This window comes from Acanthochromis polyacanthus, chromosome 23, assembly GCF_021347895.1.
Source record: "Acanthochromis polyacanthus isolate Apoly-LR-REF ecotype Palm Island chromosome 23, KAUST_Apoly_ChrSc, whole genome shotgun sequence".
Taxonomy (NCBI): domain Eukaryota; kingdom Metazoa; phylum Chordata; class Actinopteri; family Pomacentridae; genus Acanthochromis; species Acanthochromis polyacanthus.
The window spans coordinates 15414531-15432883 of record NC_067135.1 but is presented as its reverse complement, the minus strand read 5'-3'; the positions used below and the strand labels follow the sequence as shown (position 1 = coordinate 15432883).

The window sequence follows — 18353 nt, the reverse complement described above, 5'->3', positions numbered from 1 at the left end:
TGGCCATTCTGACCGACAATCCTCTTCACAGTTACATCACACATGTCACAGTGTCTTCACGGGTGTAAACGAGCTTAAGGCGCCAAAGGTGCACAGACGGATGACAGTTCACTTACAGCTAAAGGTGCATTATTATGACAAAGTAGTGTGTGCACATTGTATGCATACCTCATGAATGTGACTGTGCAGTTGGAGCAGGTGATGTGGGTGTCAGACGGGTTGCTACAATTTAGTTAAGTCAGATTTAATCATGTGAACTTGCTTTTTGTCCCCAAAAGAAGCGGCATGTTCCCACAATGCGACTATGTAAACAGATTTATGCCCCCCTCCTCCCCAACATGGAAACCTTGGCACTAGCTGTGCCATTCACTAACTCATTGAAGAACTTCTGCACAATCACTCCCAGGATCTCTGTCAATTACTCACCTCCTGCTGTGGCCATGCAGACAGCCAGCCAGCTCTAACAGGATTACTGGGAGCCCAGACGGGGTTAAAGGTCAGAATGCCCCCCTGTGGACGCCCTCAACATTGCAGCTGGATAAACAGTCAGCACAAGCACAAGCAGGGCCTGCTAGCATCTAGTTGCAGGTTAAGCTCCTAATCTTTTGTTGCCATGGAGCGGCTTCGTGGTAATTGTTACCTAACCTTCGAGTTAAAAGCCTGTTGTGGAGCTGCACCCAGGTAAATATAGACACTGTTTCTTGAGAGAGACCAAATAACCCCAAAGCTGTAGCTCAGCGCTAAAGCCAAGCCTCTCTGACAGCACAGATAAAAGCATTTACCTGCTTCAGTGGCCTCATTTCCCCATTAATTATTCCTGCAGAAGAGTTTTCACCCTGTTCAGAAACAGCCTTAACCCTCGTGTTGTCCTGCGAGTCAAAAGTGACCCATTTTAAAGTTTGAAAATGTGGGGGAAAAATATATTTTCATAATGAAACTTCTGATGTCCAAATTTCCAACATTTTTTGGAAATCTTTGAACATTTTTTGGTGGAAAAAGAAATGCTAAAATGTTTCTTAAGAACATTCACAAAAACATCACTGAATTTTTGTTGATTTTTTTGTGAATTTTCTTAAAGAAAATCTTAGAAGTTTTACTGATATACATGTAATCACTTTAGATATTTTTAGGATTTTTTGGGCAGATTTTTACTCATTTTTTGAAAATATTTACAAGAATTTTCTTGACAAATTTGGGGATTTTTTTAAAATAAAATTTTTAGGGGAAACTTTTCATTTTCTTCCTGAAGATTTTGCAAATTTTCAGAAATTTGGGGATTTTTTTTCTGAATTTTGGGATTTTTTCTCAGACAAGGAAACAATATTTTTGGTGCCCGTAAATGAAGACAACAGGAGGGTTAAACAAAGTGGGTCTGAGTGTGCAACAAGCTTTCCCGTCTTCAAATTGTCGTAATGCCAGGGCAGACGTGGGGGAATTATGCTCCCGTGTCTTAGCTAAGTGACTGCACAGTGTTTAGCAGCTCTCTTATATAATGCACAGCACAAAGCAAGGAAGGCGCGTTAGTGTGAAGAATCTTCAATAAAAGAATGGTCGGACAAAGGGAGGAAAACGGGAAGGGGGCCTGTTCTCAGCCACTTCTCATGCAAATGGTAGCCACACTGAAAGAATCCCGAGGCAAAGAAAGTGCCGTTTAATAGCGAGGTGATGTCAGCGCACACATGGTCTGAGGACAGAGGAGCAAGCCACAAAAACAAGCCCGTTGTTTGAGATTAATTCTGCTGTTAGATCTCATTTAGACCATGGAGAGGTCATTATTTAGAAATGTGCCCCTCCTCCCTGCTGTGTCCTCCCGTTTTCAGGCCTGAGTGACCCAACAAAGTGAGAACAGAGGAGAAACAGGACATTGAAGCAGAACAAGCTGGAATGGACCGGAATCGTAAAAACAGTTTGAACAGAGCAGCGTGATGGTGTTTATGCAGCTCTGCGCTAATCCCATTTTTGCTTTTCTCACCTGTATCTGGGATGAGATCTCTCCTGCAACCACAGCCTCATTTATAAGTAATAGTCACTCTGTATAACCAGTGGCCAAACACAAATTATAACTCAGACACACGTCGCTGATAAGTCAGCAGTGTCCACCACCCAGTAATTATGTCAGCCGCACTATGACTGACCTCAGCAGAGCCGCAAAGCAGACAGTCAGGCACATTCAGCAACTCCGTCCAAAACCAACTCATTTTTGAACTAAGATGATATAATTTACTGAAATATTAGCTTTTTATTTACACATGTGATATAAATAATTGTTGCCCCACTGTGACTGACAATAATCAGCAATATAAAAGTGATATTTTGGAGTAAATTAATGCATAAATACTCATAATGTGTAGACCCTAGTTTCAAAAGCAATCTCTGCCGATGGTAAAAAAAATTGCTTAAAGAAATTGCTGACAGGATTGGAGTTCCTGAAACCGTGTAATAACCCAGAGACATGATGTTTTACGCTGGAACTGTACATTAACAAGAAGACGTAGAGTCACGTTTTGCTTGTTTGCGCCACTGCTTAATGGCAGTATTCATATTAAAAGGGGCGTGGTGTAGAACCGACCAAAAGATAAAATATCTACCAGCTCCGTCTGCTCTGTTTGGAGGAGTTGTTGGGTGAAATTAGATCAGGTACAAAGAAAGCAACAGCATGTGTGTGCGTGTGTGCACTCCTTCTGTGTTTAAACAATGTTGGGCAGTGCCAGAGAATGACGATTTTTATAGGGGCGGCCAGGTTTGGATTGGATTTCTGTCATCCAAATACTGTTTTTTTTGTTTTTGGTAACTCGGCCTGCATGAGAACTCATAAACAATATAAAAAGCTTTGATTTGTAATCCAACCATAGAACAGTTGCTTATATTATGTCCTTTTAATTGTTAATAAAGCTGTTAACACTCCTGTTATCTTCATTTATGGGCACCAAAATATATTGTTTCCTTTGCTGAAAAAAACCCCAAAAAGTCAGCAAAGAAATTCCTCGTATTTCTGAAAATTTGCGAAATTTTCAGGAAGAAAATTCCAATAATTCCTTAAAAATTTTATTTTAAAAATTCCCCTAAATTTGGCAAGAAAATTCTTGTTAATATTTTCAAAAAATGAGTAAAAATGCCAAAAAACCCTAAAAATATCTAAAGTGATGACAGATATATCAGCAAAACTTGTAATATTTTCTTTAAGAACATTCACAAAAAAAAAAAAATCCAGTTCAGACATCACACTATGTCCATTCAAGTCTTTTCCTTTCTTTCTTTTAAGTGCAGGTTGTGGTTCAGTCTCGCATTGCTCAGTGGTATTGCCTCCAGAGCTCTTTAAACTTGTTTTCATGCCGACATTGTGCAAGTTTCTGTACGAGAGATTTGACTAAATCAACACTTCAGCAAATCATACACACTCAAACTTACACAAACACGTACAGACGTGTTTTATTTGCATATAAAAAGCGGATGCATTTTTGGACTGTCTCGTGCACTTTTCAGTGATATAAACACAAAATCTCTGAATCACTACAAAGTCAGTGTAAATATTTGTGGTTGGTCAGAACTGCTTGGTTGTATGGGGTAAACGGGGTGGTTATGGGAAAAAATTAAAAAAAAAAGGTCAGCCAGGGAAATAGTGGTTACTGGATTTAACTTATACACTACTGTTCAAAAGTTTAGCTAAACACCATTAGCTAACACAATGTAGCATTAGAACACAGGAGTGATGGTTGCTGGAAATGTTCCTCTGTACCCCTATGGAGATATTCCATTAAAAATCAGCTGTTTCCAGCTAGAATAGTCATTTAACACATTAACAATGACTGGACTGTATTCCTGATTCTTTTAATGTTATCTTCATTGAAAGAAAAACTGCCTTTCTTTGAAAAATAAAGACATTTCTAAGTGACCCCACACTTTTGAATGGTAGTGTATATTATGACTACATTATAGAAGTCTAAGTGGCCAAAGCTGGACTTCTCTCTCCCCCTGATGTTGGGATAAAATATTCAGCATTTTAAAAGGCATAAACGAAGCCATTGCATTAACATTTCGTCTGTTTTGCAATTTGCCAGTCAACCTGTACATTTTAAACCTTTTTATCTCAACTTAATTGCCTCCACTGTTCCCTGCTTTTGCAACAATTTGTGGAAATGATTGTTCGTCCTGTTCGGTGTCAGCCCAAAACGTTTGAGTAAAAAGGCTGCTACTCTTTGCCCTGTGGTTGTCTGCATCCAGCATTAACGGTCCATTTGCATGATGTGTAGAACAATATTATGATTCGACCGCTTTTCCCTTAAAGATTAATGCAATCACTGAGAGCGTGGTGAAATATAAACAGGGCTTGTCACAGAAACACGTGTAAGTGTAAAAGCATGAAGGGAGGAGCAGGCTGAGCAGAAATAAGAGGGGGGGAAGACTGGAACTAGCCTCAAGCAACCTCAGCCAGTCAGTCCCAGCTCCACAGACACATGCAGGCATGTTAGAGAACCAACAAGCTGTCTGGGTGGGAATGTCAAGAGGTCTGAGGGAGGAGGGAAGTGACGAGAGGGTGAAATATGTAATTGGGAACGAAGATCTAGACTGGTTTGATCCCGCAGTGACTCCATTTGGGCTTGTTTGCACACCTCTTCATGTGGTGTCTGATTTGCATACTTTTATGTTCTGAAGTTATTGGCTGGAGAGGTTTTACGCAACTCATCAGCGAGACGACATGCAGCTCCTCTGCTCTGGTAATCCTCCTTTTGTGATGCAACGCAAGGCCACAACCTTCTATAATGACATAATATAAGTTTGCAAAAGAAACCAGCAGCACTCCTAGGATTTAAACCAGGGATTGTCTGCCTAAAGCTGCCAAGATTCCCTCGCAACACTTACAGCCGAAGCTAATTTATATTTCCTGTCACTAGGTTTGTGGTGCAATTATTAACAAGAGAGGAAAGAATTAGACAGGAAAATGTTAAATATATACAACGCATTTTTAAATTCTTGGCTTCTTTTCATTTGAAATTTTGAAGATTTCTATGTTTTTAGCTTGAAGCAGTGTGTAAACACAACATTCTCCCTTTGCATACTAATACAAAGAGATATCCAGCCTTTAAAGTCAGATATTTAAACCACAAACACACACACATACAAAAAATGACTGAATACGAAACCAGAGTTACACTACCATTCAAAGGTTTGGAGTTACTTAGAAGTGTCCTTAATTTTTAATTTTAAATGAATCAGAAATACAGTCTAGACTTTGTTAATGTGTTAAATGACTATTCTAGCTGGAAACAGCTGATTTTTAATGGAACATCTCCATAGGAGTACAGAGGAACATTTCCAGCAACCATCACTCCTGTGTTCTAATGCTACATTGTGTTAGCTAATGGTGCTGAAAGGCTAATGGATGATTAGAAAGCCTTTGTGCAATTATGTTAGAATAAAAGTGTGGTTTTGGAAAACATGAAGTTGTCTGAGTGACCTGACCACAAACTTTTGAGCGATGTAGTGTGTAGTGTAAGAGAAATCTGTTTGGATGTTTAAACCTGACATAGTGGTTTAAAGAGACCTGAAGGAGCGATCAAACTCTTAGCCCTTTAAATAAAACATGTATTCAATCATTCTATGTATGAGGAATTGCTGCTAACCTTTGTTTCATTTTTGTTTTGAATCCATTTATGGGAAGTACTTTTTGAACGACGCCAACTGTTGTCTTTGGCTTCCAGTAAATGGTTGACATTGTTGGTTTTGCACATTTTTCCTACAAAGCCCTGTACACCCATAGTGGCAGAGCTGCCATGCAAGGTGCTTGGGTTGGGAAACTTTGGGTTCAGTTTCTTGCTCCAGGACAGTTTGGCACAATCTTGTGATTAAACCTGTTTCACCACCTGAGACTTTGTCACAAATAAAGACACTTTCCTTATTCATGTAGTGTATAAGAAGGTCAAACCAGTACATTTTCTCCTGCTTTGGACTGTGATGAACATCTGTAAAGACTGAAACTACTGGTCATTACTGGTAATTACAATTTATATAATTCTGAGGTTTTAACTGAAATACTTTAGTGCTGTGAAGCTTCATTGCAGAATTTTATTTTTTGACAAATCAAATGAAGCCAAAAATCTGACTCTTGACTAAAACACTATCTACATATCTACACCTATCCTGGTTATTTGTAGTTTAGTTAGCTTTCCCCCCGTGCATAATTCAATTTCAAGTTGTGTCCTTGCTTAAGCAGCAAATTATGTTCTTTTTCCACTTTCCATACATGCATCCACATTTCTACATTTTTTTTTTTTTTACCTTTAGATTGTGACACTTTGACGCTGTGATTTAAATGTGAACTTCTCTCTTGTATAAAAGCATTCCTCTCTCTCAGCCAGTGGAGCAATGGCACTAGCGAATTAAATTACCACTGGCACCAGAATTCACAAGGGATGATGTCAGTATCATGACAATGCCAGTTTCCACTCACTATTAAGTTTATCCCTCAGCTGACAGTGTCTGATATCAGTGAGGCACTTGAGGCCAGCGGGACAGCGGGAGTGGTTTGGCTCCCGATATCTGAGCCTCCTGGTGGACCCACAGGAAGCTACACTGTTGCCTCATAATCATATTCAGCCCACCAGCACACCGCCAAGGACACTTGCCACCTTACAAGGAGAGGAATGAGAGTGTGAGTACATTGAGGTGACATTGCAGGGGGATCAGTTGACGCTCTGCAAAGGCATGGCAAGAACTTCTGTGCAAGCTGGCAGTCTGATGGACAAGCAAGAAAAGGGACACTTCACAGTTTTCTGCTGATGAAATGGACATTTAAGTTTTAAGACTTTCAAATCCTGCTTAATGCCATGACACAAATATGATCAGTATGTTTGATTCACAACTAGAATTCCACACCAAGCTGGCTGTTAATCATCCACACAGAGCAGATGTAAAATTAGAGACAATGTCCTGCCAAAGCACGCCTGTCCTTCACCCATTTCCATAGGTGTAAATCTGCTCGTGTGTACGTACCATGTCAGTAGCACACAGATGACTGAGATATTGTCCAAAGAAGTCCAAATAAAAGATCCACCTCACTTTTTCCTTGCAGCCGTTTTTGTGTTTTGTCTCATGGGACAAAAAGGGTACAATAAAACTGAGGAAAATGCAGGATTTAGAGTTGAAATCACTTCTTAATTCGATTTTTCCCCCCACTTATGCTAATTAAAAGTCAACACAATCAAAAAGGCAAACTTTTCCCATTTTTGCACCATGAAGATGTGGAGGAGTAAATTTAATCCTCCTGTTGTCCTCTTTTACAGGCACCAAAAATATTGTTTCATTGTCTGAAAAAAAATCCAAAAATTTCTGAAAGTGTGCAAAACCTTCAGGAAGAAAATTAAAAGTTTCCCTGAAAATATTCATTTTAAAAAAAATCCCCAAATTCTTGCAAACGTTTTTTTTTAAAAATCAGTAAAAATCTTCTGAAAAAATCTGTAAAAAATTAAAAAGTATTACATATATATCAATAAAACTTATAATATTTTCTTTAAGAGCATTCACCCAAAAAATCAACCAAAATCCAGCAAATCTCGCTGGATTTTGGTTGATTTTTTAGGTGAATGTTCTTAAAGAAAACATTTTTTTTTAACATTTCTTTTTTTTTCCACCAAAAAATGTTCAAAGATTCCCCAAAAATGTTGAAAATGTTTACACCAGAAGTTATTTTTCCCACATTTTCAAACTTTAAAACCTGTCAATTTGACCCGCAGGACAACACAAGGGTTAACAGAGATGTTAGAACAGAAGTACAATAAGCAGGTAATGATAATAATAATCACTAATAGCGTACAAAGAAAGCCAAATTCAACGTATCTGTGTGGTTTTTAATTAGAAAAAGCTTTTGTTATTCAAACCACAGAACACAATCTGTCCAAGCTGTAATTAACTTGATCTAATTACATGTAAATATTCATCTGCATGTGTTTTCTTTGCGCTGAACAAAGCTGGCATTCATTTCCACAAGTCCCTGTTGCAGTTCACAGTGCAGGAGCGGCTTTAGAAATGCGCCTGCTGCTACACAGACTGTTTCCTGGGTGATTTCAGAGCACCAGGCTCTGAGTCAGTCTGAGAACTCATCTGGGTAAATTTCCACCAGACCAAATCCCTGCAACCAGTGAAATGCCCTCAATAAGCCTTAAATTCAGGCCAGAAAGCTAAGCAGCAATAAAAGCTTCAAACAGGCCTATGAGGGCCAAGTTCCTCTTTGTTCATCTGTCTGTACCTGGCTCCATATGTTAATTTATCTTCCATATCTTCTCATTTCACAACATGACACACATGGACTTGCTTGTACCACGACAAATTCAGCTACTGATAGAGGCAACCAACTCTGTCCGACTCAAGAAGCAACATCTAGCCACAACTTTATTCTTAGAAAGCACCAATTCCCAAGAAGGTTATGCCTACAATCTGTTTAACTTTGCATTTCTTTCACTACGATGACAAAACATTGCGCAGGTTTCGCAGAAATGAGCCGCAATACCAATCACTACACGTCAGCGTCGATTCAGATCTGATTGGGTAAACTGTAGTCCTATCGACTCGTATTCATATTTATAGTCATGCCACTGTCCTCACTTCCAGCGTGCCAGCTGTGCACGAGCCAGGAAAACAAACTGGGCTTAAAACAAATGTTTGGCACGAGGACTGAATGTATAAAAAGATCCTCAGTCATCCTCACCTTTGTAATTCATCACAGCTGATATTAAAGTTGTCACTGTAGGATGTTTGAGGTGTTTTGATTTTTATACACATCCAAGCACCCGGGAAGCTCTAAATTCTCCAGAAATCAGGGCACCTCGGGAGCTCAACTGGTTGAGGGGGCGACCCATAAACAGGGGCTATAGGGGTCATGGGTTTGAGTCCGACCCAAGGTCATTTGCTGCGTATCATTCCTCCACTCTTCTCACCATGCTTCCTGACTTTCTCTCTCTACTGTCCTCTATAAAAAGGCCAAAAAATAACTTTAAATTCTCCAGAAATCCTGTGCTATGACACAATGCTACGGTCCAGTCTGTAAGTAACTGCTATGTCCTGTAGAAATTTCCTGTGTGCTTTTCTGTGTTCAATATAAGGAGCAACACGACCTACTGTTGTATGAACAGAACCACATGCATGTCTTCTGTCCCCTTAGATACTCTGTGATCTGTAAGTTGTAATGCGTAAATGAGAAACTGAGGCGCAATGTTGTTGAAATTAAACTTATTTTCTGAAGAAATTTCAGGTTCTTCATAAATGTGAACATTTTCAGAATGTACTCTTCTTCACACTAAAACATACATAATTTACAGGTTTTATGCTATGATTTTTCTCGTCTGTGCCACTTGAGATCAAACTGTGCTGTATGTGACCCCTGAACTACTGGATCCTATTCTAAAAATTCTAGGATGGTAGAAGGTGGCATGCACCTAGAAGTAGGTCATTGCTGGAGGTTGTATAAGATGAAGCTGAACTCTCCATTTTCATCTGTGACGTTACTAAAGTGCATTTCTCGTGACACCTTTCTCTTTGTGAACAATTTTGAACAGTTTTTGGTGTTACGCTTTATGCCCCTGCAAGTAAATGAGGGGTCTAGTAAGGTCTGAGTTACCCAAATTTTATCATCAGATGAAGTTCGCATACCTTCCGATTTTTTATAACCGTGTCTGCACAGCCACTAGGAGTCAAAGGCACCAACTGCTTGTAAACTTGAAAACCAATTATTGCTTTCTTCGCTATGGGAAACAACAACAACAACCACCAGGCTGCATCCTACGACACCGAAAATGTCAAGTTTTGTCCAAGATTTGTGCAGAAACACACCACTGCAATTTTTTCCCCATGCAATATCCATTTTAATGACAGACCTTGTCTCCCTGAATGCTGATGTTCTAACAAAACCATTCACTATTCTGAAGGAACACGGAAGCTGCGTCCTTTGCTCAGAACCGCTCAAGATGTTTGTACTTGGTTTAAAGAGATGCAAACAAGCCTGAGTGTTTTTCTTCCTCTCTAGGAGACTGAAAATGCAGACAGATTTTTATGCACAACATAAGAATTTCATGACGCATGCAGACCAAGCAGAACATCAGTATGGTACATGTAGCTGTCTAAATATGCTAAATACCAAAAAGCAGGAGCTTTCTCCAGAATCACAGACTCCACCTTTAACCCTTGTGTCATCCTGCGGGTTTTAAAGTTGATTAAATTGTGGGGGATGTTTTAAAGTTTGAAAATGTGGGAAAAAAATACATTTTCACAGTGAAACTCTTGATGTCCAAGTTTTTAACATTTTTGGGAAATATTTTAATATTTTTTCGGTGGAAAAAAGAAATGTTAAAAATGTTTCTTTAAGAACATTCATATAGAAATCAACCAAAATCCAGTGAAATTCGCTGGATTTTGGTTGATTTCTATATGAATGTTCTTAAAGAAAATATTAGACGTTTTACTGATGTGTATGTAATCAGTTTACATATTTTTAGGATTTTTTTTGGAAGAATTTTACTCATTTTTTGAAAATATTTACAAGAATTTTCTTGCCAAATGTGGGGGATTTTTAAAATAAAACTTTTAAGGGAAATTTTTAAGGAATTATTGGAATTTTCTTCTTGAAGGTTTTGCAAATTTTCAAAAATTCTGAGAATTTTTTGCTGAATTTTTGGATTTTTTTCAGACAAGGAAACAATATTTTTTTGGTGCCAGTAAATCAGGAAAACAGGAGGGTTAAAGGGAAAGTACAAAATCCGACATCCCAACCTTCTTGCCTTTGCTTTTACACCATTTAGGAACAAAATTTAGTTTCATCTTCTCTTCTTCATGACACAATTCCTTTGTCAAAAGTGTGTTGGTGTCATTTTTGTTCATAGATCTAGATGAGAAAGTGTAATAATAAATAAACTATACAGGATCATTCATTTGTGAGCAGCAAAACCAAAGCGGAAAGGATGAACTCTCGATAATACTGAGCTGTGATCTCTCTAAAGAGGAACTAGAGAAAAGAGAGAAGTTCCTACATAGGCAAACTGAATCACTTTTAAACCTATCATCACCTTAATTCACTCATTGTGACTTGCATCGGTGTGCACCTGCAACTTCATCTGTCATCATTTTTACACCATAAACAGCTACTTCCGATCAGTTTTGTGTTCCCACTCCATGCAGATGCAGGCAAAACAAAACAGCAGAGCCTGCAGGAGGAAGTGAGCTGGTCTACGTGGGATGCGTGCGCCACAGTCACTGCGGAGAGCTTTGCGCGGGGAGGGGGGAGAGAGAGAGAGAGAGGGAGGGAGAAAGCAGGCGTGTCCACTCACCATGCTCCGGGGATTAGCTATTTAAAGTTCAGGCACTGCGCGCCACAGAAACCTTCCCATACTGCCAATAAGGACGCAGGTTTGAGGACGTGTAGCGCTCCGAGGACGCACACTGAACCACATTCTAATGAGAGAAGCGACGAGGAACGCAGATGAGGAGTGAATAAAAGCATTTCAGCTGGACAAATATCAACAGATATCCACTTTCTTTGCCTATACAAGTCTATTCCACCAGGTAGGTAACCTCATTCTACCATGATTGCAAGGTTTTTTTGTGAGATTGCAGCCTTCTGGAGTGTATTTCTAACTGTTTAGCAAGGCAAAAATAAAGGTTTGGATAGTAGAGGAATACAAAACTTAATATGTAAGCTTCTCTTGTCATTCTGTTGAAGTGTGAGGTTGTTTTTATGGATTTGGATTTGGAGGTGTGTCAGTGGGAGGGCTCCTGATTATAAATAACACAGTCTGGTAATGCTGAGGGCTTGTACAAAGCTACTGTTACAGAAAACTACTTGTCAAACTTTATTCTTCACGCCTGAATAGGTGACCCATTGTTCTCGTTAACTGCCCTCCACTTTAATCGTCGTCAAGGATCAGGATTCATCAGCAACTTCTGGCTTCTAATGTTATCTTCCCCTTTTGTTCCTGGCAGGTCAACATGTAAACACAAGCTTGTCTTAGACAGTTTATTCATGCAGACAGCGAGATAAGTGATGGCCAGTGCTTTGGATGAAAGCTCAGATTAGCCTGTCTGGCAAAGCTTTTTCATTCAACCTTCCACCTGCGCGTGCACACGGGCCTCCGACTGTGCACGAGCACGCCACACTCTTCTAATCTGTACCAGAGGAAGTACATGGTGTGTTAAATACCTTGAAGGTGCCAAGTTTGGGCATTAAAGATGAGCAAATATTGTGCAAAGGTGTATTCTTTTTGCAAAACAATACCATAGCCAATAGATCAATGAAAAGTTACTGCTCTTTGTTTAGGTTAAAGTACTCACAAGGAAGGGAATGTATGTAAATTAACAGAGAAAAAGTGGAGAGTATTTTTATTTTCATTTTTTTGCATAGCATTAGAACATTTTAACTTCCAATTGAATTTCACAAAAAAGATGACTTATCTCAAATAGCTAGCTGTATTTGCATTTAGGTTGCATTGAAGTCTTATCGAAGCATTGATTAAACCCTCCCAAAAATGATTTTTGTGTATCAAGATAACATATTTACATTTTTTTTCTATAAAAGTAATCTGTTTCTGCCATAAAATACCTTAAATGTACTCCACCCTTCCACCACTCACTGTAGCTCTAGCACACCAGCTCACTCAGAATACTACTCTGTGAAACTATGTTTCATTGGTATGCTGCTTATTTTGCACATGATGAGTCTTCTAGCAAATATTATACCCCATATGGACTCATTAACGAGGTGAGAAACTTCAGATCATGTTGGATCAAGCGAGGAAGCTGTACCAGTTTGTCACTGTTCTAGTTTTCAGGCATGTACTTTGTGAGCAGTGTTGTAAAAATAAAGTAAAAAGTAAGATTTAGCCACACCCACCCTAATAAGATTTGTACAGTTTCTAAATTTCTGCATTCAAAGTAGAAGCACAGACTTTTTTTTATCTGCAAGTTGTGCCTAGACTATAAAATGTAAACTTTTGCAGACCAACATCCTTCAGCGATTTGATTCATTCACTTGTAAGATGAATCTAAACACGCAGCCGTTTGAGGTAGGACACTTATATCTCAACAGCTTCACCTCAAGTAAACTAATGTAACAGTAAGACTCTAGAAGCACTCGGATAAACGTTAAAGTAAAAAGTACACGTGGCTCAGAGTTGTGGTGAAGTAGAAAGCAGCAAGAGCCTCAGATGTTCAGCGGAAACACTTTAAAAGCTGCTTTATCCGTTGTCTCTGATGAATATGAATGAAAGCGGATTGTATGCTGCTATTAATGGACACGCACGCTTGTGCAGGTATACATGCACGGCATGTGTGCGTCATCCAGTCTGGCATGCTTGTGTGAGGCTTTGTGTGGAGGGCAGCGACGCAGGACTGCACTTTTTTCATGGAGCTCCAGGGACTGAGTGGAAAAAAAGGCAGCAGGGTGGAATGGTGAACGTGTGGGAAGATTTTTATCACTCTACTGTCAGCATCTGTACTTTGCAGCTTGTGGTAACATTGTTTGCAGAGCTGATAAGGGGCAGAGTGTGGATGACTGAGGGGTCTGGTGAGGTTTGCTGGGGGGGGAAACTGGCTCTAAACGAACGTGTTTAGGTGGCTTAACTATCACATCCAATTACCTTGTAAATGCACACATGCACAAACATGCACTGCAAATTATGAAAGCCTGCGACACGTGAGGCAACACAGGCGTTAAGTCATGAGCCACAAGCCCTCTCTGGAGGCATTGTGCAATTTTCGGCTCCATCAGTGAGCCTCCACTGATGGAACAAGAAAAACCGCGTTATTCAGGAGCTGCAAGTGCATGTAAACACCAGCTGGCTTGAGGAAAACATGGAGGGAAAAGAGGTCAAGTTCAGAACAGTGCCCACCTTTTCCACTTTTTGCCCTTGTTCTTCTTTCCCATCACACCTATCTGTTTTGTTTTTCGCCTCTGCTGCTTTTCCTTCCTCCCTCCTCCCCTTCGTGGTCAGTACTTTGGGTTCTGTGAGTCTATGTGTTTGCCATCTGAGGCTGTTTTTCTCCTCCGGGCTCCCAGCCTGTTGTGTGCTGCCAGAGCCCCACAGCCAATCATGATCTGTGCCCAAAATTCCTCACCACTGACCAAGACCTTAATGTTGTGTGTGTTTGTGTGGGAAACTAGGAGGGGGGGGAAACCTGGTCAGTGTGTCCCTGTTCTTTCCTCTTTACAATCACTGCTATACTGTGAGCTCTCATCTGGCAGGCAGAACCTCTAAATTGACCTAAACATAATGGACTCACTGTGTCTGTGAATGGATCGGGTTTCAGAGCCACACCTGAGCGGAACAGAGGAGGGAGGTGCATTAGATGGTAAGAAACAGAGGAGGGGAACTGGCTCTTGCTGTGGCTGTGAAATTTCACTTAGTGGGCACATCTTCCTCCAGGTCTGTCTGTAATGTGCTGCAGCAGCTCTGTGCGAGCCGTCACATCTCCATGACACAGCCTCACTGAGTCCAGCAGGAGGAATCAGCAGTAAACAGTGGAGGGAGAAAGCCTCCTTTATGTCGCAATCACAGATTCATGTTTGAGCCCCATTGTTCACTGATCAGAGAGGCACAAACATTAATCACAGTTTAAAGTTTGTGCCTCTATGATGAGTGAACAATGGGGCTCAGTGGATTATCACACCAGAAGGGCTTTCCCATCTCACTGATGAGGCAGGCGGTTTATCTCAGTTTCAGGTGAGGAAACAGTAATGGACTGAAGAGGTTAGCCACAGTGAAAGTCCAGTTTTTATAGACGTGAACATCAATAGCACTAGTGGCATGGTTTGACTTGAAAAAAGTGCACTAGTGCACTTTATTTTATGTTTAAAGGTGCAGACGCAGTGTGTTCTTTTTGTTGCGATACATTAATATGTGTTCAATTAGTTTCAATTCAATCTTATTCATATAGCGCAGATTCACAACATGTCATTTCACAGCACTTAGCATAGTAAGGTACAGATGTTATGAATTACAAACAGAGGACAGAAAACCCAACAATCCAAAGTTGCCCTTGGATTCCCTATGAACAACAGTGGCAAGGAATGAAAAAAAACCCTAGAATAGGAAGGGGAAAAAAACCTACGACAGAACCAGGCTCAGGAAAGGTGGCCATCTGCCTCAACCGGTTGGGTGAGAGTGGGGATGAAGGAGTTGGGAACTAATATGAAACAAAATGAACAAGAAAAGCACTCACCCATTTAATATAGATGAACCCACAAACAGAATGACCTTCCACTGAGCACAGGCGTGTGTTATGCATGTGTACGTTATGTACGGATACTGAATTGTATGACCTAAACATGTAGTGAGCGGCGGGAGTTGATAGGACTCAGAAACACCCCCACAATTTAATCAATTGTACCTTGTATCATTTCCGACTGATAAGTCCCGATAAGTCCACAGCGGTGGATTTGTAGTAGATCACAATCATGTGATTATCAGCAGCCAGCTGATGTAGTGTTCACTTGTTGTCATAGTTATATAACGCCGTGTCGCTATCTCACAAAGATACAGAAATCTTTAACCAATCCGTGGATCCAGACTGCAAGCTGCATCACTGCCAAAATCTAATCACTTGGTCCTTTGTGTCATTTCTGACCTTCTCTGAAAATGTCATCCAAATCCGTTTTTGAGTAATGTTGCCAACAGACAGATAAACAAATGTACACCGATCGTCACATAGCTCCGCCATTCCTTTGCAGACTAATAAAAAGCTTTGATTCGTATCAAACTTTTTTGCAGTCATGTTCACAGACATGTTGAAACCTCTCTATCGGTGCGATACAACCCATAGTAGAGCACTTGTGGTGGTTTTGCGGTCTAATTTTGCATTTCTTTATCTTAATTTCTGGCTCTTACTCACCCTTTTTGCTTCTTTTTGCTTGTTTTTTGTCTCATTTTATAGTCATTTTGCATTTATTTGGAGCTAGCCACCCATCTGGCCAATTCTTTTGTTTTTTAAATCTAATTTTCACAACATACTTCTTCAAATAATGTGCATGGATAAGAAGTAGAGCGAGTATCTACCAGTTCAAATCTCAGTTCTAATACACTGTAGTGTGTTCTCTGGCTGATATAGTGTGTTATGCCAGTGGTTACATGAAAGAACACTATAAACTGCTCAATAAACAGTTTATGAGGTTCTTGATGTTCCTGTTATCTATAGAAATAGAGGTAACTCGCAATAAAAGAATAAATCCTGCACAGTTACTGTTCATGCCCATCACCTCCCTCTGCTCCATTTCACCTGACCCATTTCTTAACCTGATTAGACTAAAATTAATACCTTTTTTTTTCCTTCTTTCTAAATTCTCAAATGCAGCCTTGTGCTGGTGTGTGGCTCTCACTTTATGTCGCCACTCGCTGCCACAGATAGACAGGCAATCCTCAGGGAAATTACAAATGTGACTGTCTTATCTTGGTCCAGATCTGCAGTAGGACAGGTCAAGGTGGAATGGTGCTCCATTACTCATGTAAAACAGCTGTTTTGACCTGCGTGTCTATTAGCTACCACTTGCCTACATCAGATCACCTCTGTGTAATCTGTTTGGTTCTTAGAAGAGCGCTTATCGGCTCCTCTGGCTGCTGGAGTGCGCTGACGTCCTTTTCCAGGATTACACGGTGTGCAGGATGGTAAATACTGACTGAGTGGCTGGTTGCTGGGCCGCCGTGCCATTCACCGATACTGTCAGCTTGCATTAAGCCATCGCATTGCTGAAGCGCAGCATCATAATTCCATTAAACTGTGACCTGGAGATGAGACAAGGAACTGTCAGCAGACAAGGTGTCACAATGATAAGGCAGCTTAAACGTGAGCTGCAGATGAAGTGTCGGGAAGTTGGTTTAACACAGTTGAATTCATATTTAAGGCCATGTTTGTCACTGGTGGAGCTGAGAGTTGCTTCATCTTTTCAAAGGGGACTCTGTGCATCAAAATGACTCATTTATTTACTCTCCTCTCTCTTCAGGCGGCTCTGTCATGGGTGTGAAGATGCTGCAGTGTTTTCCCTTCTACAGACGCTGTAAAGAGCGCTGCAAGAGCAGACAGTGCCCCCCAGCAGCAGGTGAGAAGCAGCTACACTCTAAGAAAAGCACTGTAGTTCAGATCCATGATAGCACAGCCTCTTGAAGCTCGACTTTCTTTCACCTCTCAGTTCCCATTGAGGAGATGAAACCACGTCTGTCCTCCACAACATCCTGGGGCAGCGACAGCGAAGGAGCAGGGAGCCTCAGTCGGGGCTCGCAGATCTACTTCTCCACCAAGGCCAGGCTGTCCTTCAGGCATCAGCTGGACAGCAACATCAACGCAGTGGACGCCACCTACTGAGAAGCCTGCAGAGGAGCTTAACGGACTCAGTTTTCCATCCTGTTTTTGCCTGGAGGCCGCGGTGCAGAGCTGGGGAGCCTGTAGCTGAGCGAATGCATCTAACGTCACCTTTAGATGCGATCAACGGTTATTGTGCAGAGCTGCAGGTCGTATTTGATCCTCTTGCTCCTCGCCGCCCACACAGAACTCTTCATGGTTAATCAGATTCAACAAGGGACGGAGGAAAACAGACTGACAGAGACTTGGTTTTTAGATGTCATGAGACTGAACAGGGTGGATTTACTGCCGAACCGACATACTCACGAGGTGGAAGACAAGATAGTTTGTTTACAGCATTCACTACCAATAAGTGCATTACATTTTTTTTTAAACTGCATTTCTTTTTATCTCTAACTACTTGCTGATTAGATCATGGATGGCATTAAAGAGGGCTTCACAGTGTAATTATATCTGTGTCACAAGTATCACAAGTGACTGAATCAGTTCCAAAAACCGAGAACTGTGCTGATTTTCTAACCCTGCTCTGTGAAACAAAAAACCACAAGCTAAGAGTGAAATGTATCAGGAATCACTCTCTAACTGGCTGATTGCACAAGAGTCATGTTGACATTGTGTAGAATACAGTTTGAGGATGTTTAGCAGCTGATTTGCTTCGAGTTAGTTCCTTTTTGAAAACCCATGAAGTCAACTGAGCTGCACAGCAACTCGATTTCTTTTATGCATTCTGTTAGTCATGCTTTTAATATTTTTTTAACTAAAAAAACGTCTTGGTTGTTAATAAAATTCAGACTTTTTAGGAAACCCTAACTGCAGATTTGAAGGATGAACAGGGGTCTGAGCTGATAACAAGCAGGCAAGAATGTAAATGTTGGTCCCAAAAAAGACAAATGATTCAAATCCACAAGGTCAAAATCTTCATTTACAACTAATAGATTAAAAAAAAAACATTTGTATTGAAATGTCTCCTGTGTTTTTATTGATGGTCAATATGTTTTTGCAGCATTGAATGAGGCTTGTGAACA

General features: G+C 40.5%; 1 protein-coding gene across 1 annotated transcript; it reads left to right on the top strand.

The window, feature by feature from the left end:
• Positions 1-11310: 11310 nt before the first annotated feature.
• Positions 11311-18290, top strand: si:ch211-237l4.6 (uncharacterized protein LOC446130 homolog). The gene is made up of 3 exons (XM_051944103.1): positions 11311-11547; positions 16973-17068; positions 17159-18290. The coding sequence occupies exons 2-3, from the start codon at positions 16984-16986 to the stop codon at positions 17329-17331; spliced, it is 258 nt and encodes an 85-aa protein (XP_051800063.1). The 5' UTR covers positions 11311-11547; positions 16973-16983; the 3' UTR covers positions 17332-18290.
• Positions 18291-18353: the final 63 nt, after the last annotated feature.